The sequence below is a fragment of the Nicotiana tabacum genome, chromosome 1, assembly GCF_000715075.1.
Source record: "Nicotiana tabacum cultivar K326 chromosome 1, ASM71507v2, whole genome shotgun sequence".
In the NCBI taxonomy this organism is placed as follows: domain Eukaryota; kingdom Viridiplantae; phylum Streptophyta; class Magnoliopsida; order Solanales; family Solanaceae; genus Nicotiana; species Nicotiana tabacum.
Genome location: NC_134080.1, coordinates 43,176,336 through 43,202,351, shown reverse-complemented (window position 1 = coordinate 43,202,351; position 26,016 = coordinate 43,176,336). Strand labels below are relative to the sequence as shown.

General features: G+C 37.0%; 3 protein-coding genes and 2 non-coding genes across 5 annotated transcripts; 1 reads left to right on the top strand and 4 right to left on the bottom strand.

Moving 5' to 3' along the window:
- Positions 1–1,575: 1,575 nt before the first annotated feature.
- On the bottom strand, positions 1,576–4,067 carry LOC107778393 (putative carboxylesterase 17). Its single transcript, XM_016598645.2, has one exon. The coding sequence runs from the start codon at positions 3,845–3,847 to the stop codon at positions 2,909–2,911; it is 939 nt and encodes a 312-aa protein (XP_016454131.1). The 5' UTR covers positions 3,848–4,067; the 3' UTR covers positions 1,576–2,908.
- Positions 1,585–1,700, bottom strand: LOC142164951 (U5 spliceosomal RNA). Its single transcript, XR_012696041.1, has one exon. It is a non-coding gene; the product is annotated as a U5 spliceosomal RNA (small nuclear RNA).
- A 93-nt stretch (positions 4,068–4,160) lies between the features above and the next one.
- On the bottom strand, positions 4,161–4,233 carry TRNAR-CCU (transfer RNA arginine (anticodon CCU)). The gene has a single exon. It is a non-coding gene; the product is annotated as a tRNA-Arg (tRNA).
- Positions 4,234–4,959: 726 nt separating this feature from the next.
- On the bottom strand, positions 4,960–7,490 carry LOC107778391 (SPX domain-containing protein 1-like). The gene is made up of 3 exons (XM_016598643.2): positions 6,989–7,490; positions 6,337–6,463; positions 4,960–5,659 (listed from the first exon to the last, which is right to left on the bottom strand). The coding sequence occupies exons 1-3, from the start codon at positions 7,262–7,264 to the stop codon at positions 5,217–5,219; spliced, it is 846 nt and encodes a 281-aa protein (XP_016454129.1). The 5' UTR covers positions 7,265–7,490; the 3' UTR covers positions 4,960–5,216.
- Positions 7,491–15,270: 7,780 nt separating this feature from the next.
- On the top strand, positions 15,271–15,953 carry LOC142162636 (uncharacterized). Its single transcript, XM_075218977.1, has 2 exons — positions 15,271–15,783; positions 15,948–15,953. Exons 1-2 carry the CDS (start codon positions 15,271–15,273, stop codon positions 15,951–15,953), a joined length of 519 nt encoding a protein of 172 aa, XP_075075078.1.
- Positions 15,954–26,016: the final 10,063 nt, after the last annotated feature.

Sequence of the window (26,016 nt, the reverse complement as noted above, 5' to 3'; positions counted from 1 at the left end):
AACAAGAACATTGATCTCAATTTGTCAATAATAGGTACTCAAGTTTGAGTTTAAAACATATCAAAAATAAGAAATAAAAAGTATGTAAAATAAAGACCAAAGTTTGTATAGTTATGCTTAAGTAAAGCCAATTTTCTGTAAATGCTAATCTATAAATACAGTAACGACCAAAGTAAAGAAGTGCTCCACTTAATTAGAGCATTTAGCAGTAAATAAAGAAACAATGGCTTCATTGTTGCTATTATACATCCTGTCCTTGTATGTTGTGGTGTCTAGCTACAGAACTCAGGAGTAGGGTGGCAATTAGAGCCCAAAACTATCCAACTCGTCCAACCCGTCCAGAGATTAATGGATTAGGCTACAAACATTTTAACTTATGTGTCTATTTGGGCCGAGCCCAAGTTAACTCATCATTTTTTATAGGCCATTCTGACCCATGAAATAGTCCAAATATAACCCAAGAAGGGGAGAAATTCAAAAATAGCTAGATTTACAAGTGGCCATTCAAAAATAACCACAGTTTCAAAAGTAATCGAAATTTAGCCACTTTTCATGTAAAGATAAATCTGAATGAAAACACTGTTCAAAATTCGAAAAATACTCCAGCACAATATACTGGAGTTCCAGCATAAGTATACTGGAACCCCAGTATATTATAATGGAGTTCCAGCATAAGTATACTGGAACTCCATCATAATATACTGGAGTTCCAGTATAATATACCGGTCCAACATAATATGCTGGAAGTTCATACACAGGTGCTCCAATCTCCAGTATATTGTGCTGGAACTTTCCGTGTGTTAGAGTTCCAGCATAATATGCTGGAAGTTCATATATAGCTGCATCGATTTCCAGTATATTATGCTGGACCGGTCCCTGTTGCAGCAAAATAGTGGCTATTTTTTAATGACTTTGCAAACGCTGACTATTTTTCAATTACCGGTCCGAAAATTGGCTAGCCCACTATATTTTACCCCATGAAGCTCGCCCAAAATAAAGAAATCTCAACCCAATTTATCTAGAGATTTTCCTTAGTTGCCTCGTCATTAATTTTTGTATCTAAGTTTAAAAATAAGAATCTTAAGTTTTAGTGTAAATATGAATAATTTTATAATTGAGTTGTGGAGAAATTTACTTTTTTTAGAAATAACATATCTATCGTTGTCCCATATTAATTTCACTTTTGATCTCAATACAACAAGTTAGTTGGGTGTATCTTCTTTAAGCTTTTGATAATACTATGTTAAAATATGCACTTTTGCTGTTTCCATGTAACTATTGAGTGTTAACTTATGTTTAGTTCATCGTCCAACAGTAAACCAAAACACATATTTGATGCTTCAATTTTTTTCCTATTGATATCATAACTCTTGAAAAAAACAATATTGTTCCAAGTGAATCTGGAATGGTCATCCTTCCTGTAAATAAGAAACATGAAATCCTCACAAAGAACAAAGAAAACAAACTTTATACTCCAACTTTTAACTGAAACGTAAGATCTACAAAAAGAATTACTACAAAGCCTCATATTTATTTAACATAAGTAGAAAATGAGTTTTAAATATTATACTTGAATTGTTGGGGGAACTCCGTAAAGAGAACCCCTCCAAAAATAAGTGTATGCCACTAAATACAATGTGCACACGGTATTCTTTAGTAAAAGGCGAAAGAATAGTTCGCTTTGTGCTCACTGCGTGGCTGCGTGAGCTTCTTAACTGGCAGTGCTTCGCTTTTTATATTGTAACAAAGCCTGGATTTTCTCGTTCTTTTCGATGTGGTACGTTCATCACTCTTTTTTCCCTTAAGGCTTCAACCTGTAATCTACATACATCAAAGATTAGAAATCATATATAGAAGTTCTGCAGTACATTGAAAAAGCACGAGACACCAACCAAGCGAATGTGAGGTTGTTATCCACTTATCATAAGTTCACAAGTTACAAAAGTATTTTTTTTCTTTAAATTCCGTGTCAAGTCAAACTACATCATCTAATTGAAACGAGGGAGTACAATGTTGCAGGCTTCACGGTTAAACTCTAGCCCCTACTTTCTGCAAGATTCCAGTAATATTTTTCTTTTTCTCTCTTTTTTTAGATAAAAATTTCTACATCATTCTCTAGGAAAACTATCTATATAAATCTCTACGCAAGATTGATTTGCTTAACGCTTACAACACCACCAGCACCTTGGACAAATTCGATGCTTTTAAGAGCCTGTGGCAGCAGCTTTGGAATTAAGTTATGGGAATCAACAATGCAAATCTAGTACTTATTGTCTAAGATGAGAAATTATTTATTCTTGAAGTGGTTCATAAGATAAAAGTTTGAGTTTACTGATTAATCTAGTTTGTCAAAATGGTGTTCAACATTCTTAAACTGCAATATCAAAGAAGACATGAGGAAATTAACAAAGATCAGATATTGCTGCATATTGGTATTTGTTTGCTAATCCGCCGAACCAGTTGGAAGTAAATTTAACCAGAAAAGCCAGTATTGATACAACAGCAACAACTACAACTACTACGCGTCAATCCCAAACAAGTTGAGCAGAAGAACTATAATTTTACGTTTCCTTGGCTTGATGGTATCGTTGGGTTGAGTCCCTTAAAATAGATGAAAAACGATGAAAATTAACTGTATTGTTAGGTAGACAGAACTTATTGTCGCATCTAACTAGTTTATGATGTTCTCAGCACCATACAATAGAATAAAAATGAATAACTGTGTTTTCATCTGACATTTGCAGACTGTAGTGCACCTGTGCTCAAACTAGAAATAACTTATAGATAGATTCTTCTTTCAAAAAGGAAAAAAAATGCTCTTGTTTTCTAGATCCATCTTCAATTTTCACTTCTTACTACTAAATTATCTTCAAATTGCTTCAAATGACTCTGAAGATCAAATGGAATTCTAAAAACTATGTATGAAGTCACTCATTTGCTTCTGAAGCAAACGAGTAGCCTCTGATTCAGGATGAAACACATGATAAACATGAACCTGTCCCTCAGCTTCAACCAACTCCACTCTTTTCACACCGTTCTTTTTCAAGAATTCAGCATACTTTACTCCCCTTTCTTTCAAGAAGTCCGAGCCAGCAACGAAAACAATCACTGCTGGAAACCGAGACCACTCAGCCACAGACATTTCAGCATTCTCAAAATTACATCCAAAATAATCACGGTTTGATCCTTGTGGCAAACTAAGCCTCCAAAACATGTCGTTCATCTCCACTTCCCCGGCTGATCCATTAGCCGTCTCTAATTCAGTCCTCTTTTCACTCCCAAAATAGGGATGAATTGGCAGCAACCCTTTAAGTCTACCACGAAAATCTTCATTTCTAATCGCCCGGATAGCAACCTGATGGACTATATTGCCTCCAGCACTGTCCCCGGAAAGAAAAACCTGATCAAGATCAGCCCTTTTCAGCCATGGTTCATTTTCTAAGTTCTTGATCAGCCATTCCAATGCAGAATAGCAATCTTCGTAAGCTGTAGGAAGCTTATTTTCAGGTGCAAGACGGTAGTCTACTGAAAGGATGATAGATTTGGAAGCAACACTTAAATCTCCAAGAAACAGATGGTAACCAAGCCATGTAGTTGAGCCAATGCAAAATCCGCCGCCATGGAAATAGACTAAAACAGGAAGCTGCTGGTTTATAACTCCTGATTCAGGAAAATCAGGGAGGTATATTCTACCAGATATTGGCTTTAAAGGGTCAATGTTCACATCTTTGGACTTGTATCCATTGCATGGTTCAATTGATGCAGTGGCAATTTCAGGCGCGAATCGTTTAACTGAACCATCGGAGAAAACTTGGATGTAACCAGGTGCTTCTGCAACTATGGACATTTTTTTGGAGATGTGTTTGGATAACACTTGCTAATATGGCTTGGAAGGTATTGCATTTTTCTGGGATTTATATAGAATTAATGGTTGGATAAAAAGTAGAGGAGATTTTGATGCTAGAAGAAAGGTAAATGAGAAGAAGATGGACAGTTGGTAGATCATACAAATTGCAATGAAGCTTGAAAATTGAAGTGAGAATGATTTTGCAGCCTATATAGGAAATCATGAAAAGGAAGTGAAGGTGGAGGAATGGGGGAAGAAAATACGTCTGATGGAGCTGGTGAACCAGTGAGCTCAACTAGTGGAAAAAAGAAAACGCGCCAGGTAGGGATCGAACCTACGACTTTCTGCTTAGGAAACAGACGCTCTATCCACTGAGCTACAGGCGCTTTTATTCTTAGCTACTTCTCATAAATAAATCAACTTTTATTTTTTCCAAGAAAGCACAGAATAATCATTATTTTCCTTAAAGATTCTGGGGCAATGTCCTTCCTCTATTGGTTGTGTCAAATGCCGTAATTTATTTGGAGGAAAAAGGCTGATAAATCTGGGGACATTGAGAAATGCAAAACTACAAAAATGTTTTTAAATATATAATAAGTACTCTATTTGCTTTAACCAAAAAAAAAAGAGAAATTATTCTGAAATTTGCAGCATAATTATAGCCCTCAATTGCCTTTTTTTGGGGGGGTCTTTTAGATATATTAATTGATAATTTTTCCATATTATATATAACTAACATGCAAATTTCCAGTTCTCCACTAGGCCATGTATGTATATACTGTTACCGTATTTGGAGCATTTTCATTTCCCAGTTACAACGCCTTTCAGTATTCAATACATATGGTTTCTGGCCTGATTTTGCATATAAGCACTTGTCGCATAAGCATTTTTAACGGTAACATACATATGCCAAATAGTTCCCCTAAGAGCTCCCTATTTTGCTCCCTTTTGTGACTCAAACCCACAACCTCAAGGTTGGAGGTGAAGGGTGCTTGCCATTTGAACAACCCTCGCTTTGGTAAACTGGTATGTCTATCTTACCCAAATACCCTCAAACCTATCAAATTCTGCCTCCAATACAATCAACAACCTTAAAGTCTATAGAAGAATTAGCTTAACTTGAAAATTCCTTGAGCCAATAGCACTGGACTACAAATGCTATAGACGAGTCACGAGTGTATATATTTGATCAGGCAACATCTCTACAAGATACAATGGAAATCTAAAGCTATATTTCAACAGTAAGGTAATGTAGTCCTGGCAACTGCACTCGTTGCTTCTAGATGTACAAGCACCTGAACTGGGAAAAAAGAAGGAAAAACAGCAAAGACATATATGTAGAGAAGCATGTCACAGGCATAAGTGTCCACTACTTTGCTACTTGTTCGACCACTGGAATATTCTTCCAGATCTTGTCGAGCTCGTTAGTCTGCATTGGTGGCAAAGAGAACGCGCTGACAGTTGAGCTTCCGCTACGAATCTCCTGCAAGACTCTAAGTGCTGAATATGTAAGTTTCAAGTACATGTTTTCCATGTTCTTTATATCTGCAAGTTCTTCAGGAACTTTGACTGGCCTCTCTCCACTACCTCCTTCTCCTCCTCCGCTACCTCCTGCAATACCTTCTTCCGCTTCTGGGACTCTAAGCGGCTCAGTTTGGTATAAGAGGTGACTAAGAATTGTATCACACTCCTTTATTAGTTTATTTAGAACCTCAGTTTTAAAGAATGGCTCCTCAAGCACCTTCTGGATGAAAGGCAAACGAATAAGATCGCCACTGAGTTTGTCATATTTCTTTAAGATCTTCACTACTCCTGTGGACAGGAAAATTGACAAAGCGAAATAATAAGTATAAACATAAATATTAACAAAGAATTCATTAAAAGTAAATGGGAAAAACTACTCCAATCATATTGGCATGAAGTTGAGGACAAATGAGAAAAGAAGAAGAAATCTAAAGTTTTAAGGAGCCAAAAATTCTTCAGAAAAAATTGAGCCACAAATTCCTGACATGAGCCTTATGAAAACCAATAGATTTCTCGTGTCCATAAATAGTAAAAGAATTTAATCAAATGAGCTTAGCTGAGATACAGTTAGATAGGAACTCGTCTTGGCTGTACAGATTAGAATGCCCCTAGTTCTTTAAAAAACTCATTCAAGATTATAGGCCATGCTCCAACAATCTACAGCTCATAGCTCACGTTCACACACATTAAGCTAGCTAAGAATTTTCGTTAATTGACAGATCCTTCACATAAACTGATCTACTTCTAATTATCATAACTCTACCAGCATCGTCAAGCTGTCAGAATCTCTTTTTTCATTGCTTTCACAATTTAAGATGCAAGAATATAAATCTCATAATGAAAGTGGACCGTTAACATGTTCAAGAATAGTTCCATTTACAACATGGAATTCCATCCGAATCAGCCTACTTTAGACATTAGTTAACACTGTTGACCCAACAAATAGAAATAGCAATGAGTGGTACCTGTGTAGTTAAGAGCACTGTAATTCTCTAACAAAACCATCTCTCCATGGAGATCCACGACGTCCCTACCTACTCTAATCAGCTCTTCATTTGTCTTTTTCATCTCAGCAACTCTCTCTTTCAGAACCTGCAATCATTCAAAGGCAAAGGCAAAAACCAACTTCAGTCTCTTGCATCAACTCAAACAGGGCAAAAGTCTGAGCAAAGCAAAACCAACACTTAATCATGTAACCAAATAGATCAACAAAGGCATATATTCAGTATGCATTCAAGCTAAATTCTACCACAGCCTACATGATTTACTGGGTTCAAAATCTATTATTGTACTAATTTGATGAAACTTTTAACACATACAAGATCTGAGCTAAAGCTACTTGGCTCGAATGAACTCGTAGCTATTACCCTATATTTGGTGAATATCAATTATCTATGCACAACATGCCATGTTGCTAAACTTATATTCCCAAACTCAATTACAAACTTAATCAAAGGACTTGATTATCATTACATTGTTAATTGCCTAATAGAAATAGGTTAACCATAAGTAACATGGTAAAGGCACACACAACAAATAAGCTTCCCATAAAAAAATGATCAGATAACCATAAGAATAATAAACCTGAAGAATAGAAAGAGGAAACAATTAAGATACCTTAAGCTGAATAATATATTCCTCTTCTTTCTCCATAAAGAAATTGTTAAACTTCTCAATCTCCTCTTCCAACAGCTTCACAAAATCATTCACCTCCTTTGTAACCACCTCCCCCTTATCATCACCATCCACCTTCTGTCTTTTATTAGGTCTATCACCATCCTTAGGATAAATCAACTTCAACTCTTTCTTCAGATCCTTATAATTCAAGAACTTGTCTTGCCATTCCGGCAATGTTTCCTCTATATGGGCCTTCAAGATTTTCCAGAACTTCATGATCCCTCACAGAAAATTTAAGATTTGATTTTTCTGAAACACCCAATACGATAAAGATTTCAAGAATTGATTTTTCAGGAAACCCAATAAATATAATTAAATTTCAAAGAAATGGTCTATGGCAAAGTATATGATTGAAAAAATGGAGTGAGAAATGGAGAAGGATAATAAAGAAAAAGAATGGTATATATAAAAGTGAGAGGTGTGTGGTGTGAGAAGTTAGCATACACACGACGAATATTCGAAGCATGAATTCCCCCACTGGGTTAGGGAGGAATTGGCATAAAAGAGGAATATCCGAATAGGATATGCTGGCTTTCGGTGTTTAAATACTCTTTGGTTTGACCGTTTAAAGTCGTATTTCGTTGTCTCGTGGTGCCGTTTTCTGTTCCGAAATTAATGTTGCTTTTTTATATATAATAAAAATAACTGATAATTTTTAAATTTTTACCTTAATACGATGGTTTATATTCATACAAATATTTTTAGTAATTTTCTTTACTTTCTTTTTGGGTTTTCCTCTCAACAACAACCACATATCAAATTCCAAATGTAGTTGAAACAGGTAAACGTTGGCTTATTTAGATTTAGTGAGGTTTGAGTTATATTAGAAGTAAGTGCGTATGTTTTCTCTAAACAAAGTAGAGTGGGAAAAAAATTTAATTAAATTCAATTATAAAAGTATACTTGAGCACGTTTATTTTAGCACTCAAATATTCAGTCCGTACATGAACAGTACTATCTGTCTTTTATAAATATTCTATTCCTTACTTGTTAAGTCTTCATACTTTCTCCTTAACTATTAAGTTACGTCATCATGATATTTTTTAAAATAGACTTTGCATTATTTTCCAAGAGTTTAAACCAAAAAATTAAATCTTTTTCAATCTTTTAGCATACACTACGAATATTCCAAGCATGAACCACCACCCCCCCTCCTTTCCCCCGCCTCCAAACCCCCCAAAAGATTTGGCATAAAAGGAATATCCAAATAGGATATGCTGGTTTTAGTTGGTTAAATACTCTTTGGTTTCACCGTTTGAGGAAGTCTTTTTGATGTAGTTAAACTTTCTGAGGCCAATACTTATGTTTTCAGTAATTTCCTTTTATCTTTTCAGTAATTTTCTTCAGTTTCTTTTTGTGTTTTCCTCTTAACAGCAACTATATATCAAATCAAAATTAGTTGAAAAGGATAAAGGCAAACTCATTTAGAGCGATATGTTTGATTTCAGTCGACTGGGTGAGATTTGAAATAGATGAGAAGTATGTCTTCTCTTCACAAAGTGAACTAAGAAAAAGGGCTAATTAAAATCGAGTATATAATATTTCTTATAGTATATTTGACCACGTTTATCCTAGCACTTAAATAAATAAAGTACTAATATTCAGTCAGTACATGTGCAGTATCATCTGTATTTTGTTGATCTTGATACTTTCTTCTCAGTGTTATAAATAAAATACTAATATTTTGTTGGTACATGAGCAGTATCATGATACTGTATTTTGTCGATATCGATACTTTCTCCTTAACTGTTAAGTTACGTCAATATGATATTTTTTTTCAAGAGACTTTACAGTGTATTCAAAGAGTGTTGTAAATGTTTTTAGGAAAAAAAAACTTTTTCAATCTTTTCGAAAAGTTTTTGACCCAAACACCATTTAGAGATTTTTTGTAAATAATCTTTCAGTTTTTGTGTTAAATGGCATTTTGAAAAAATTCGAAAGTCTTTTTCAGTTTCAATCGTTTTCCTACAACCCCTCCCTCTCATTTTCCTATTTTCATCCCTTATGAGTTCGTCATTTTGTAGTTGTTTGTTCTCCGAAGGTTGGAGTTAAAACTCATATTATAAATTTAATAAAATAATTTTGCTTGGACTAAATCGGACAATGTGCAGGACAAATTCAGGATGTTCTTAGTGCAATGAGGATATTCTTAAACCTAAGTTTTAGCCAGTTAAAACGATCCCTAATCACAAAAATAGGAAGAAATGTTGTCATATACAAAGTACTGTATCTCACAAAATTTAGAAAAAATTCTATACTACTAATAGCAATAAAAAATATTACTGCTACTAAGTAATTTCCTCTAAGACAAAGTATGTCGTAATTTTCAATTATCCTCCAATTTTTAGAAACTACAAACTCCCAAAAGTTTGATTGGTCAAAGATATTTTATTATTTCAATTAAATCTGTGGTAAATTTAATCTCTCATGAAATACTTCAAGATTTAATGACAAATTACTTCCAACAACAATCTGCAAAGAAACTAATTACTTCACATTCAATCACGAATTAGAAAAGTAAAAATCAAAGGAAAAGCAAATAGAAAGCGTGAGATGTTTTGTAGATTTTTACGACATTAATATTATAACCAACAGAAAGCAGCAAATAAGTGAACACTGAAAATTATATATATAAGCTCAAGTTGATTAAAAGATTGGAAGCAAATAAAAATCTCATTTCTGAACTAAAGGTGACAAACTGAAGATGACAATGTCTTGGCTTTTGACAACTAGGCCAACTAATTAATTTATAACAGGCACTTGAAAATAAAACGATTACTTAATTGGAGTGGCATGTTAAAAGCTAAGCTTATGATAATAATTTATAGATGTTTTATATATGATTAGTTTGATCAAATTCTTTAATCATCTCCTGGTCTTAGCTCTTTGTTGTTAAATTTTAATCAAACTGGTCAATTGGGATGGTTGTTAGAAACCCTAGTGATCTGATTAGCATAGACTGCATAGTTATTACTTATTAATCTCATTCTAAAAAACATAATTTTATGTTTCAAATTGGAATACTTTCTTGTATATTAATTTTCGTCAAAATATCAGCTGTTTTGAACTGATTTTTTGTAGTATAGTTTTCAATTATTTCATAATGTGGCCGTATAAAAAGAATGAAAAAAGTGTTAAGAAAAATGCATAGAATATAATCCTTCATGTTTCATGTTTCCAACTGCAGTCTTTGATATCTTTCTAATGCAAGCCTAGCTTTAATTAAAATTTTCCGAATGCGCCCTTTATTCTATTCTATTCGTGCGTAGGAGTTGGGTAAAATTTATCTGCCTGCGGCCTGCGAGTACTTATACCAAATAAATAGAATGCATGATATGTGTTTGTATATATATATATATATATATATTTAACTTTATTATCATGGTTAGTTATTATATATTTCCATATCATTAAATCACTTAATTATAATAAGTTAATATAGTTTGATGTAAATACTTTGTGCTAGTAAATTTTACGAGAAGAGTTTGAATGTCTGTTACCTATCCTGAACATTTATTATATACTAGTACATAACTTGTAGTTCTAATTAATAAGCAACTTTTGCTCTTTGTTGCCATAATTCTACTAAATAATATGAGGATGTTTGGATTGCCTTTTGGTATACCTAGCTTTTAACTTTTTTTATAGTAGCTTTTTTTGTGTTTGATACAAAATTAAAAAATAATTAAAATAACTTTAAAAATACTTAAACAAAAGAAGTTGGGCAACCCTAACTTTGACTTTTTGGCTTGACATCTATATCTACGTTTGACCAAGTATTTTGCTATCATATCCTTTATATTTTTTCATAACTTCAACACTATGTACCCTCAACGAGATAATTTTACTAAACTATCATTTCTCCTCTTTCATTCTTCTTTTCCACGGCCATTCATCCCATCTGTTCTGTATAGAAACTTTTAATGAGACCGGACGAGATAATATTATTGAAATGGTGCCGGGCAAGTGTCTCAAATTTGAAACTGTCTATCGGTTGTTGCTGATGCTTTTCGGGTATATGGATTTTGTTTACCCTCAAAATCGGATAACAAATAAATTTGTAAGTGGTTTTAAGGATAAACAATTGATGAAGTAAACACGAATAAAAAAAGACAAAAATAATTCAAACCACGCGAGTGAGTTAGTTCCGACCTTAGTGAAATAATCGAACTCGATTCGGGCTCACCACAATATGCACTAATGAATAAGAAAGATAGCTAATAGCAGAGAAAATGATAATATATCGCCTCGAAGTGCGAGTAATTACAATGTATTATACAAATAATCAGACCTCATTTATATAGTAAGGGAATCCTACATTAAGTACAATTCTATAAAAGGTAAAAATCTCCTAATTAGCTGATTGCCAATTTCTTCTCGGTACTTGCCGAGATCCCCGCCGTGATATTCGGTCGGTCACGGCTATCACGGTCTTCTGTCGGCCGTGCTCGGGCTCCTGTCAACATTCCTCAAAATTAAAGACTAGAAACGATCCAAAATCACGACTCTGATATCCTCGAGGGTGGCGTTATGGTCCGGACTCCAAATTGGTTAGATCTCTACCTCGGTCTAAGCCCCCATGTTACCGTATCTCGAGCTTGGCCTATCATGTCGGAGATCGAGAAGTACTACGAGACCGGTTTTATCCATATATAGATAGTCCCCTCGTTTCTCGGAGAATGAGTCGATGAAAAACGACATGAGATTCTCGGTTCCTTCTTCGAGACGTCATATCAGAAACGACAAAAACGCGAAACGTCTCGTCAGTCATGTCATAATGGCATTAAATGCCTGTCAGCCGCTGGTCGGCTACCCCTGAACGCGAAGTGTCGCCGAGTTCCTATAAATACCACCTCATTTGTTCATTTTTATTTTACATCAAACCTTCTGCCCTCGAGCTTTTAAGATTTCTGCTCTCCTCTAGTGTTTTTACCTCCGTCACTCAGGGTCTTTTGCAAAACAAATTCACACGTCTTCTTCCCAAGCCAACAAGTCATTATTCAACTTTCTTTCCTTCTTCATCTTTCCCAGTTTTCCTCCACCTTTACTTCGAAAGAAATGGCAAAGACTTCCAAAACCATTCCCAAAAAGAAAATCCCTCAACTTTGGGGCTAGCCACTAGGGCCGAGACGACCACCCCGAATGTAACAGTTGATGAACCGGTGGCCGATCCTCCCTTAAAAATGTTCGTTCCTGGAGGGTGCTCGGTAAATAATGATTTTAAGGTTGAAAAAACTTTTTTCGTACCTGGTCGGTGCGAAGACTTCTCGAGATACATCTGTTCGATTACCGAGGAGATCCTCTTTGCGGTTCGGATAAATTGTAACTAGGCCAATAAAACTGTAGTGGTCCTCGACCCCGAGGAGGCCATTACCACCCATGTCAAGGGATACTTGAGTGTTTACACTTATCCCTTCACATTGGGACTGATGAACCCGGTCATCATAGATTTCTGCAAGAGGTACAAAGTTTGCCTTAGCCAGATCCATCATTCAATGTGGAGGATTGTGATTCTACTACAGTTCTTCGTAAGAAAAACTGATGGATGTCGGTTCACCGTGGATCACTTACTTCGACTGTACAGTCCCCGAGTATTCTGATGGACGCTGATAAAGCTTGTGCGTCGGGCCAGTAAAGCCCCGTTCTCTAGCATCGATGAGGACCGAGACCGAGAGACTGGCAAGGCCTTTTTGTCCTAGTGAGGACTTCAGACCTGATTCTGGTAGAATGCATGACATTCCAAGAGAAGTGGAATACAAAAGTGGACCTTTCCTTTGAATGTTGATTTTACGTTTACTTTTCTTTTTCTTATTGATGTTTGTGGTGGTGCAGCTATTGCCTAAGTTCCAAATATTGTCCCTCGACTCAAGGAGTGGTCGAGGGTATCGTTTCACAGATGTCCTACTCCTAGAATTCGTGGAACAAACTCTCGAAGGGCCGCTGGGAGGACCATTCCATGGTAAGATCTCCTTTTTGATAAGGATGTGTTAGGCCTCACTTTTACTATCAAGTTCTACGCCCTATCTATTCATCTATTTTCTCAAATGGATATTTAGGGATCTCTCTTGTTCATAGATCTTGAAACCAGATCAATATCCATTTCTCAATAGATCTATTTATCGATAGAAAGATATAGATCTCTATATGGATCTATCTCCATATCTAAATATGGAAGAACCGACACAACAAGGGTGTAACCAACGGAAGGTTCTCACCCTGTCCCCGACATTGTTCTCCGACGATGTCCCCTGGTCGAAAGGAGCCACCATTCTCTTTCTTTCTTCAATCGTTCCGATCAGGACAAGTGATTCGTTTCATCCTCCTATCTACGCAATTCTCTGTCTTCGTTCGTGATCATGTTGGGCGAAAGGTAGTTGTAGAGGAGTGGCTGTGAAACGGCGATTCCCCCCTTTCCATTGAAGTAGGGAGGGCCTTCGACATGAAAAGACGATGTCCTAACCACTGGACGAAAGGGACCAAAAAGCCATTCTTCATATACCTCAACTCCGAGAATAGAAGTGGTTCGTTTTGTTTCTATACGCAATTCAAGATTTCGTTTGTCTTCATGTTGGCAATTTCTGATGTGAATTCGGCGGGTCGTCCCCCCTTCCTACGGGTTCCCTTATTGATTTATATACTCATCATCATACCGCCGCTCCTACCAACGCTTACTTACAACTAAGCAAAAATTCCCTTTGTTTTCTTTCTGAGATTTGCCTAAAGATGTCGAGCTTAGGCCTTTGGTTGGTGATGAGGACTTGCTCGTCTAGTCTCTTGCTCCGGGGCAGGCCAGAGAGAAAAAGAGGAGGAGGGCTTCGAGCTCCCCGAGCTCGGGGAAAAAGAAACCGAGGAGGAGGCTGGTCCTCAAGCCAAAAGAAACCTCCAGCTCCTGAATACTTGACTCGAACTCCTTCCACTAGCTTAGGGACGAGTCCGAGGAGGATGAAATTTTAGTGGCCCGAGAGCCATCGGTCCCATAAGAACGAACATCAACCGAAGGGGAGACAATAGAGGTCAATACCTCCCAAACTTAAGAGGCCGATGCAACGAACCCTCAAGACGCCGGTTCTGCTCCACCCGATGTCATTAACATAATGGTATCGCCTTCATTCACGGACTCGATGTTCGGTTTATAGGTTACAAGTACTTTCGTCATAAGTACTTTACTTTATGTTTTGATAATCTAACAAACTTACTATCCAAGAACCAGATAATGAACCTGTTACACATTTGCAAGACCTTAAGATCACACGGTTCCAGTTTGGGATCCAGCTTGCATTATGATTCAACTCTTCAGAATGGAAGGAACAGTTGAGGGAACAGGTCCCTACCAGTTCACGAGGAGACTGTACGAAGTCAACTCTCTAGTTGGAAAGTTGCTGCATGCACACACTATAGTGCAGAAATAGTGTTGCAGTCAACTTTCCAAGGAAGACTTTTTACCTACCTTGCTTACATCATTGTAAGTGATGTCACTCATGAATATATAAAATCAAGGAAGGTAAAAAAACATTGACTTGAACACTTAGAGATTTCACAAAAGATTACTGACGTGAACATCCATCAAGCAAGTTTCAAATGCTTCAAGAACAAAGAACAAAGCAACTATGGACCAGTTCCCACATCGAGTTATTGTATGTCCTTAGTTGAGTTGTGACTTTGTAATATTCCTTCAATTGTAATTTCTATCTAGCTTATTTAGAAGCATTCTATAGGAACCCCTTTTTAAACCTTAAACCACTGTGTTTGAGTCTTGGCTAGGGTTAGTCATGTTGTAAAGTCTTTATAATAGAGTTATTACAAAGTGGCTTGTAATAGAGTATTACAAGTTAGTGAGGGATTAAGAGTTTAATTCCTAGGTTGCATAGGTTTTAATCTAAAAGTTGCTCAGTAGTGAAGTTGAAATCCTACAAGGGTAGGTCATGGTTTTTAATCCCGTTGAGCTGAGAATTTTCCACGTAAAATTCCTCCTGTCATTTATTTACTGCAGTATGCGTGTGTACTGTTGAACCTGATAGAGAATCTGGTTCTCTATAGAGTTTGGTGGACCCTTATATTCTATCAATTGGTATCAGAGCAGGTTCTTTCTATCAGTCTAACACCTAGAAAGGATCCTCATGGCTGCTCCTCCAAACTTCGAAGAAGGCCAGTCTACTTACAGACCTATAAGGTTCAACGGTTAATATTATGGATGGTGGAAAACTTGAATGCATGACTTCATCATGGCTGAAGACTCTGAGTTATGGGATGTCATATATGACAGACCCTTTGTCCCTACAAAGAACCTTGGCGACCCAGCTGTAGCCATTCCCAAGACTAGGAAGGAGTTCAATGACGTTAATAGAAAGGCCTTAGAAAAGAACTGTCGCGCCAAGAAAATTCTTGTTTGTGGTATTGGTCTTGATGAATCTAACAAGATATCAGCATGTCAATCAGCAAAAGAGATCTGGGAGGCTCTTCAAACAGCTCACGAGGGAACAACTCAGGTGAAGCAATTCAAGATTTATATGCTTACAACTGAATATGAGCTCTCCAGAATGAAAGATGATGAATCCATCCAAGATATGCACACTCGATTCACCTCCATCATCAATGAGCTTTACTATCTTGGTGAAAGTATTCCTAGAAACAAGCTTGTCAGAAAAATCCTTAGTATACTGCCTAGTTCTTGGGAAAGCAAAGTTAACGCCATTATAGAGGCTAAGGACTTGCAGACACTGACCATGGATGAACTTGTTGGAAACTTGAAAACTTATGAGATGAAGAAGAAGAAGGACAATGAAAGAAGAGAGCCCAAGAAGGAAAAGAACCTGGTCCTCAAGACGGACAACAACGACTCAAGTGGTGAAGACGGGGACATGACCTACTTGACAAGAAGATTTCAAATGATGGTTCGCAGGAATGAAGGCATTACGAAAAAAGGAAGTTCTAGCAAGCCAAGAAATTATGACCTCTGTCATAAATGTGGCAAGCCAAAACACTTCATCAAGGATTTCCCCTTCTTAAAGCAAGATCAACACAATAACAACCTTGATAAAGTAGCCAAAAGGAACCAAGTTCCTGACAAACGCTTCAAGAGGAAGAATGATGCTGACAATGTTGTAAAGCAAGCTCTTGTTGCATGAGGATACTCCTCCAGTGAATCTGAAGAAGAAAATGACCATGGTGGTAGTTCAATGATGGCAGTGGAAAATGAAACAACTGAGTATGATTCAATCTTTGCTCTAATGGCTCAATCTGATGACGATGAAGATGACGACGGCGATGAGGTAAACTTTCTGGATGTTCAGAGAAATCTGAAATCTTACTCTCCTAAAAAGCTCATGTCATTAGCAAATGTGCTAATTAATGCATACCACAGTCTCATCAATGATAAAGATGTATTAACTATGTGTCACGACCCAAATCGATGGACTGCGACGGGTGCCTGAGTCCTACCTGTCAAACACCCCTAAGCATGCGTCTAAGATATGAGCCTGAATAACATCTGCTGAATTACAAAAATAACATACATGAAAGAAACCTGCCTGCAAGGCATATGTACGTATACAAGCAGAATATAGTAGGTGAGCCGGCAAGGCTGCTATAGACAGCTATACATTCAACTGAACGCCGACAAGGCCACATACAGCCCAACTAGACATACTGTCTACAGACCTCTAATAGAAACATAACTGTACAAAGACGGGACTGAGCCACATCATACCCATATACATATATATACACAAATATACACACAAACGTATCGTACCAAAATCAAAAGTTGCTCCGGATCAAGTGGAGCACACCAACTCTTGCTGATCAGGGATCCTAAGAAGGGGGACCGTCAGCTTGCCTACTTGCACCTGTGGGCATGAAACGCAGGCCCCGTGAAATAGGGCATTAGTACGAAAAATGTACGGAATATGTAAGGCATGAAAATTAGTACGTAAAAGACATAGATGAAACATGGAATATAGAAACACATCTTTAAATCTGAATAACTTTGTAAATTCTAAAACATTTATAACGTCATGCACATGCGTATAAATGCCATGTCATGCATAGGTATGGGTGTAAATAATATCATCAAGCCACTGAGGGCATCCCATCATATCGTCTCGGTCACTGTAGGCAACATCATCAACATATACCAGTTGATCAGGTGGTGGTGCGTATATAACACCGTAACTTTTTTCCATATCCCATATACATATATTTACATATATACGCGTATATAACGCTATCTGGTCATGGGTCAATGCATATGTATCAATAAGTGAAATTCATGAAAAATATGTAATAATCACAATATTCCTTTCGGATAAACTTTTACAACTGCGTATTATTCTGAGGCCCATGAGCAGAGGATAATAATAATAATTCTCATAGGGAATCAAGAATATAGACACCCCTACTGTTTCTATGAATAGAGTAATTTATGGAAACTGTGTGTTTGCTTGTTTTTTTAGTATAATTTGGACAATGCCAAAAGAAAGAAGGGAGGGCCTTCACTTACCTGTTCTTGAAACTATTTGAACAGAATGAGGCTTCTGCTTCTGTGAACTTGAACGAAATTGACGCTTGGACTCTATAAAATTGGAACGAAATTCTTTCTGCTTGTCTAGATTTTGGGATATTATTCCCTTTTGTCCAAATCAAGGAAGCTAACTACCGATCCTTCATGTTTTCTTAGAATAAATTGAACAAAATCTCCTACTAACCCATCTACTGTTGTACTTGTAATGGAAGGGAAAACGAGACTTTATTTTAAAATCAGAAAGAAACGTTCTTGGTTTCAAGTCTTATTTAAAACTTATGGATAAGACTTTACAAGTCTTATTTAAGATTATCTTTAACTTACACGTTCTTGTCTTTGTGGATAAGACTTTACAAATTTTATTTAAGACTTATCTTTAAGTCATGATTTGGTTACCATTCCTAATAGCTATTTGGCAAAAGTGACCAAAAGTCATCTTTTGCCATTGTGGCTTTATACCACGTGGAAGGGTGGTATAATTTATAATTTTTATCCACTTATTAGTTAACTGGGTAATGTCCTATTACCCGATAATTAATCAATTACCCTCAGAATTTAAAATTACCCCAAATTACTTAAAATTCTGTTTATTTTTAAAATACTTCATATATACTTTATATATATACTACCATGGTCATATGGTACCTTGCATGATACTAGTTCATAATTATCGGGTATTATTGCTCGACCCATATTTTATTCCAAATTGGCCACTTTAAACGAAACTGATTTTCTTTAATCCGTGTACCCCTTTATTCTTCATAACACTTATTTATCGCTTGTTATAAATAGCGTAAGTACGTTAACGTCAAGATGATCTCATCCCCGAGTCTACGTTGGTTAACTAAAAACGAAATTTTAACGTACGAAAATGCGAGACGTAACATCCTTCCCCCCTTAGAAGCATTCTTCCTCGAATGTTCAACCCCCCGTGATCCATATAACTTTGGCAGGGTCGACTTTGTAACAACATTACTACCAACTCTCCCTGTAGAAGCTTAATAATCTAACGCCACACCGGACCACAATTATCAATAACGACAATGGCCTCACATGACCAATGACAATAACCAATATAAGAATTTATACACGTACCTTATAATTATGACGTCTCAGTCGGACCCTTCTCTGGAGGAGGAAATATGTAGGGATATCTAGACTTCATATTTTCCTCGGCCTCCCAAGTCATTTCTTACATTGTTGTTTCTCCAAAGTACTTTCACGGAGGCTACCTCCTTATTCCGCAGCTTGTGGATTTGTCGGTCTAAAATGGCAACCAAAATTTCCTCATATGACAAGTCCTCTATAATCTGTACATCATCTGTGGGCACCACTCGGGTAGGATTACCTATTTACTTCCGTAACATAGATACGTGAAAAACCGGATGGACAGACTCCAACTCCGAGGGCAATTCTAACTCATAAGCTACTTGGCCCACTCTCCGAATGATCCTATAAGGCCCAATATACCGTGGAATAAGTTTACATTTCTTGCCAAACCTCATCACACCCTTTATAGGTGATACCTTTAAAAATACCCAGTCATCAACCCCGAACTCTAAATCTCATCGCCGCACGTTAGAATATGACTTCTGATGACTTTGAGCTGTCAATAGCCGATCCTGAATAAGCTTTACTTTTTCTATGGCTTGCTGAACCAGGTCGAGCCCATGTAATCTAGATTCTCCAACATCGAACCACCCTATAGGCGACCTACACTTTCATCCGTAAAGAGCTTCGTATGGAGCCATCTGAATGTTAGAATGGTAACTATTATTATATACGAACTCAATAAGCGGTATATGATCATCCCAGCTACCTTTGAAGTCTATTACACAAGCTCGTAACATATCCTCCAGTGTCTGAATAGTACGCTCAGCCTATTCGTCTGTCTGGGGATGAAATGCTGTATTAATACTTACTTGAGTCCCCAATCCTTTTTGGAAGGACCTCTAGAAGTTAGTTGTAAATTGAGCTCCTCTATCTGAGATAATAGATACAGGGACACCATGTAGTCGTACTATCTCCTTAATATAAAGCCTTGCATAATTCTTTGAGGAATATGTAGTTCTAACGGGCTAAAAATGGGCTGACTTTGTAAGCCTATCAACAATCACCCATATCGAATCGAACTTACGCTGGGTACGAGGTAAGCCTGCAATGAAGTCCATACTGATTACTTCCCATTTCCAGGTCGGAATCTCCATAGCCTACAATAATCCACCGGGTTTTTGATGCTCAATCTTAACCTGCTGATAGTTAGGACACTGAGCAACAAATTCTGCTATATCCTTTTGCATTCTGCCCCACCAATATACTTCCCTGATATCATGGTACATCTTTATTGCTCCTGGATGGATACAATAACGAGAATAGTGAGTTTCTCCCATAACTTACCGACACAGCTCTACAATATTAGGCACACATAATCGCCCTTGATATTTAAGGACCCCATCTTTTGTAATTTTAGATAGTGTCTTCTCTTTTTGAAAAGTGGTATCCCTATAATGAACTAGCACAGGATGCTCGTACTGGCGTTCCTTTACTTCAGTTACTAAAGAGGATGTTGATGTATCCTGAAGAGTAATTCCAATGTCACCTGAGTCTAGTAACCGAATTCCAAGACTAGTTAGCTGATGAACCTCATGGGCTATTCCCCTCTTTTCTGGTTGTAAATATGACAGGCTACCCATAGATCTACGGCTGAGGGCGTCGCCTGCTACGTTCGCCTTCCCTGGATGATATAAAATATCAATGTCATAGTCTTTAAGTAGCTCCAACCATCTCCTTTGTCGTAAATTCAATTCCTTTTGCTTCAAGATGTACTAGAGGCTCTTATGATCCGTATAGACATCAACAAGAATGTCATACAAGTAGTTCCTCTATATCTTTAGTGCATGAATAACTGCAGCTAACTCTAAATCGTGGGTCAGGTAGTTCTTCTTGTGCTTTCTTAGTTGTCTAGAAGCATAAGCCACAACCTTACCATGCTGCATCAGCACACAACCCAACCCAATGCCTAAAGCGCCACAATAGATAACGTAACCATCGGTCCCTTCTGGAAACGTTAGAACCGGTGCTAACGTTAATCAGTCCTTTAATGCCTGGTAACTCCGTTCGCAAACATCAGTCCATTGAAACTTTGCTCCCTTCTGAGTCAACTTTGTCAAAGGTGCTGAAAGAGAAGAAAATCCCTCTACAAATCTCATGTAATAACTTGCCAAACCAATAAACCTACGAACCTCCGCTAGTGTTGTGGGCCTAGGCCAAGTCTTTACCGCCTCAATCGTTTGTGTATCCACCCGGATGCCTTCACCCAAAATGATATGCCCAAGGAAAGTTACAGAGTTTAACCAGAATTCACATTTAGAAAATTTTGCATACAACTTCCCTTCTTGTAGAACTCTGAGCACAATATGTAGATGACCAGTATGCTCATCCTCTGAACGAGAATACACCAATATATCATCAATAAATACAATTATGAACAGATCTAAAAAAGTCTTGAACACACGGTTCATCAAATCCATGAATACTGCTGGGGCATTGGTCAGACCGAACGACATAACCCGAAACTCAAAGTGCCCATACCTAGTCCTGAATGTTGTCTTCAGAATATCTTCATCCTTAACCCTTACCTGATGGTACCTGAACCTCAAGTCTATCTTTGAAAAAAACTTTGCACCTTGCAACTGATCAAATAAGTCAGCAATCCTCGGGAGCGGGTGTCGCGCCCCCCTTTTTTCCCTCTGTAGAGAGAGGTGCGGGATTCGACATTCATGGAGTGTAGTAACTCATTTCCTTTTGGAAATTGGGTATTTGAAGAGTCGCCACCTAATGGGTTATGGTGCATTAGGGCACCTAGAGTGTTTAACTCTTGGACTGGTTTGCATTACCTGAGATTAGGGTAAGGACTCGAAATGACCTCAAGGGGAAGGTGTTAGGAACCCCTCTTGGTCCAGAACTGTGGGTCCCAACCGAACTTATATTCATGAATTAGTCCATTAACAAATAAATAGTTGAAATAAATAATTACAAGTAAAGCACGTGGGACACTGTATAACTTAAGACAAATGTTTTGAACAAGTTGTATAAAACAAAGTTTGAACATAAGTAATTTTGGGAAAAGGGGGAAGTCCTAGGTTGGTTAGCCTATAGGATCACCCCACACAATGTCCGGTAAATACTCCTCAATGAGGGGCTACACGTGACATTAACGCGTAGTCATCATATCCCATATCTACCCTTCACATCCCCTTAATGGTCATTTAAAGCGAGTGTTGGTCAGCGATTTCTATCGCTCGTTCACCATCAAACACCAGCTCGTCTGGAAAGAGCCCTATCTCCTTAGGTTTTAATTCCCTTCGAAAAAGAGAATCAATCATCTTCGCCTTCAAATAGGGATTGAGAGGCTTTCCCCTACCCAATCTGAATTCTAAGGGTAATCGATGTGAACCATATGGTTTAGAAGCAGCCGCTTTCAGTCGTTCCAAACGTTTAGATTGAGTAAACATCAAAGGGGAGAGAAGACGATAGCCTGCACGAGCTAAGCATTGTAGAATAGACATTGAAATGCTGTATTTACCTACTAACTGACATAAGGCAAGAGTCGATCCTGTTACCCGTCCCTTCTTAATGGTCCTGGAGGGATTTAGGACCTCTACCTATATGTGGTTCTAGACAGACCCCTAAGGTTTTAAAGGTGAAAATACTAAGGCGACAGGCAAGGACAATTAGGACTTTAGAATATAAGATAAAATGGAGCAATTAGATACTCAGGTTTACCTCCTCAAACAATACACATAAGCAACACGACTCAAGCACAAATAAGGGCCTTTTGTAAAACAGTATCCTAAGGCATGATGTCTAAGTGAATATATAAAAGACAGGCAGTTTATTTTATGAACTCATAAGTAATGACTCTATCAGTTGCCTTCTGATTTTTAAAGCCTGTTAAATTAGAACAATATCAAGTCACAGAAATACTTTTAGAGTTGCGAGATTTGAAAACGCCCTATAGACTTGCCTATACGTGGAATACTGATGACCACATTTTATATAGTGAAATAAGGCATGTTTTTAAAACAGACTCTTTAAATATCTATAGGCATGCTATCTAATGATAAATTGAGGTAGTTTTTGAAAGAACTTGTTTTAGGGAAACTAGGCTATTAATTAAACCAGTTTTGAAGTGAACTAAACGTGGACTGGGTTGATTTATTTAAACTAAACTAGTTTAGATCGACATGCAGAATTTTTGGTGGCGTTCCTTATAGGCATGATATCTAGTCGTTTAATACTGATTTTAGAAACTTTGTAGGCATGATGACAAATGAAAAACACATGTAAACACTTGTTATCACAGAAGGTGGACTGGATTATATCCTATATGCATGGCATCTAATTGTGAAGTTGATTTTAAGACTTACAAACATGATTTCTATTATGGAATCACTTGAAACCTATAGGCATGATTTCTAACATAAGAAAAGGTAAAGTCCTATAGGCATGGTTTCTACTTGGTAAGGCAATCATATCAAAATGCAAAGTCCTATAAGCATGGTTTCTACCCGTATTACCCCACAAACATGTAACTACCCACCCTTTTCACTAGTTGCCTCAATATTCGTTTACAAGTTATTACAGACCATATGAATGAATTACATAAGTAGATAAGAAAAAAAGAAGTTATTCTATAGGGAGCCTACAAATAGGCCCAGATTTCCAAAGCCTCCAATAGTTTCAAATGACCAAATTCCATAGACAATGTCATAGTCTAGGTGCATCAAAGTTCCCTAAGGATCTCAAGGATCCGGGGCAGTGCTTACACCTAGACTTGGTAACCAAATTGAATAAGTGCAGTGTGGAAGGGCCAACCTTAGTATGCCAGAGTTTAGAGGGTTCTCAAGAGGATCCCAAGGCAGTACACATACTGGAGGGGGCAGAACCTAGTGACTTAGGAGTAGAGTGAGAGTGTTTGACACAGTTTGAAGAGTTTTAGTGGGAAAACAATATTAAAAGAAGTCTGCTTGAAATAGATTTGTGGAGTAAAAGAGGGAGTCATGCAGTAAAACAACTTTGAAAAGAGAGAATTACATGATTAGACAACAACAAGTCAAACATGGATCCCAAAACCAACTCAACAATACTTAAAGAACATAGAACCAAACAGAAGGATCAAACCTACACACATGGGTGATAGGAATTGGGGATACATGGAGCACATGATGGTAAACACATAACAAACAGAGGTAATTAGAAACAATTGATCAGACATAGAGGGGGTAATATGTTCACATTGATCCTAAGGAGAAGGAGTACATAACATGCTAATAATGTAAACATATCAACTACAGGTTTCACAGCGAAACCATAAGTAAAAGCAGACTAGAAACAGGATGAATTGAAGTAATAAAAGGACCATATTGTTTTTGGAACTTGTATTGAAGTCAGAACATACCAGCAAAGAAGGTAGTGAACACAAAGTAAGGAGCAAGAGAGTAGAATAATTAGCCTTGGCTTGCAGCCAGCTGACTTAGAACAATAGCAAGTAACTAGAGAAAAGAGAGCAAAAGAGAGTTTTTTGTGTGAGAGAGAGTTTTGAATCAAATGTTCGTGTCTGTGTTAATGAGAGAGTGTGTATATATAGTAGTTCAAAAATTAGGTAAAATAAGGCAAGAATCATAGCAACGTAGTAATTATGGAACCAAATACTAATCAGAATCAAATCAATGCAAGTACCCTTTTAATGAAGGGGTAATCAACCAACGGTAATAGGCAGAAATGATTAAGGAAAGAAATCAAGTAGAGAATAAGGTAAAAATAGACAAATAGGGATAAGTACATAGGGATTTAATTAAGGAAACAACTAATGAAGAATCAGTAAAGTACTCAGTTAACAAAATAAGGTAATAAAACAAAATAAAGTTGCAGAATATTGAAATAACCGAAAATCAGCACATAGTAAGTCAGGGAATCAAGGAAAATCACTGACTTAAGGAGAATAACAAGAAAACAAGTTAAAACAAGAAAATCGAAAGTCTGAAGGGATGTTTTCAAATCAAGCCAAGGAACAAGGAGTTCAGAGTCAATTAAAGAGAGAGTTTTAGCATATAAAAAAGGTGAAATATGAATAACCAAACACAACAAGCAAAGAGGCGAGTATTGACCAGTCAAGATGAACATAAACAAACAAAGGTGATATAAGTTAGGCATAAGAAACTCAGTAGAAACACATTCAAAGCGAGATAGTCACAGAAACTCAAACAAGAACAGGCTAGTCACAAAATCAAACGAAGAAACCTTAAAAGAATTAGGGCTTTCAACATAGGCAAGTTGAAGAGGTAGTAAACTTACAGAATTAGTCGAAGTATGCGAGAAAATAGAAGTTTAAACATAAAAATCAGTTTAAATAAAGTTTTAGAAGAAGTTCCGAAAACCCTAATTTTAGAAGAAGACAAAAACACTTGAAATCACATGGTTCTTGTAAAGAGTTCCAAGGATAGTGTAAAACATCAAAGAAACAAACTCAAATCATTATAAAATCGTACAGATCTGGGAGATATAGGCAGAAATTAGGGTTTCAGAAGAAACCCAAATAGAGATGAAAGAACCTGTCTAGAATTCCTAGGATCGTAACAAGTACAACATGATTTTGCCCGAAATCAAACTGAAGTAGCCAAGAATAGACAAATGACAAACCCTAGATGTAAGTCGGCATGGACCTGAGCCCTTGAAGGCCTTAGAGAAGGCAAACATAGCATTAGAGGAGCCATTGAAGGCTTAGGAGTTGACGGGAGATCACCGGAGAAGACAGGAGAAAGAGAGGTCGGCGGTTGAAGGGGCTAGGGTTAGGTCGAGTTACTGAGAGAGGAGAGGAGATGAGAGAATACAGAAGCGACGAATTTGGAAAGTGAGATAGGGTTAGGGGGTCGTTTGGAATAAAAAAGGAAGGGGTTAATACGGGCTGTTGATCTCTTAGATCAACGGCCATGATTCAATTGATTCTAGGTCGGGTAGGTGGGTTAGGGTTTGGGTCGGGTAGTTTAATACGAAATTGGGCTGGGGCTGGGTTTGAATTGGGCTAAAATTGAAATACAAATCTGGCTATATTTTAAATAGCCAATCTTCCCTTATATAATTTATAATAAATAACAGATAATTTTTGGAAAATAATTTTGTATACTAAAATAATTTAAAATATATATTTACCATTTTAAAAATATTGAATGTCAATTTTATGCATGTAAATATAATTATACATTAACAGGGCTAATATTGCAATTATATGCAATTTTAGCTTTAAAAATACAAAAATGCAATTATAAAAATGCATAAAAAATATTTTAATCATATTTTGGCATAAATATAGAAATTAAATGACTAAATCACCACAACAATAATCTGAGGGATAATTATTGGGGATTTTATGAGTAAAAGGGAAGGAAAT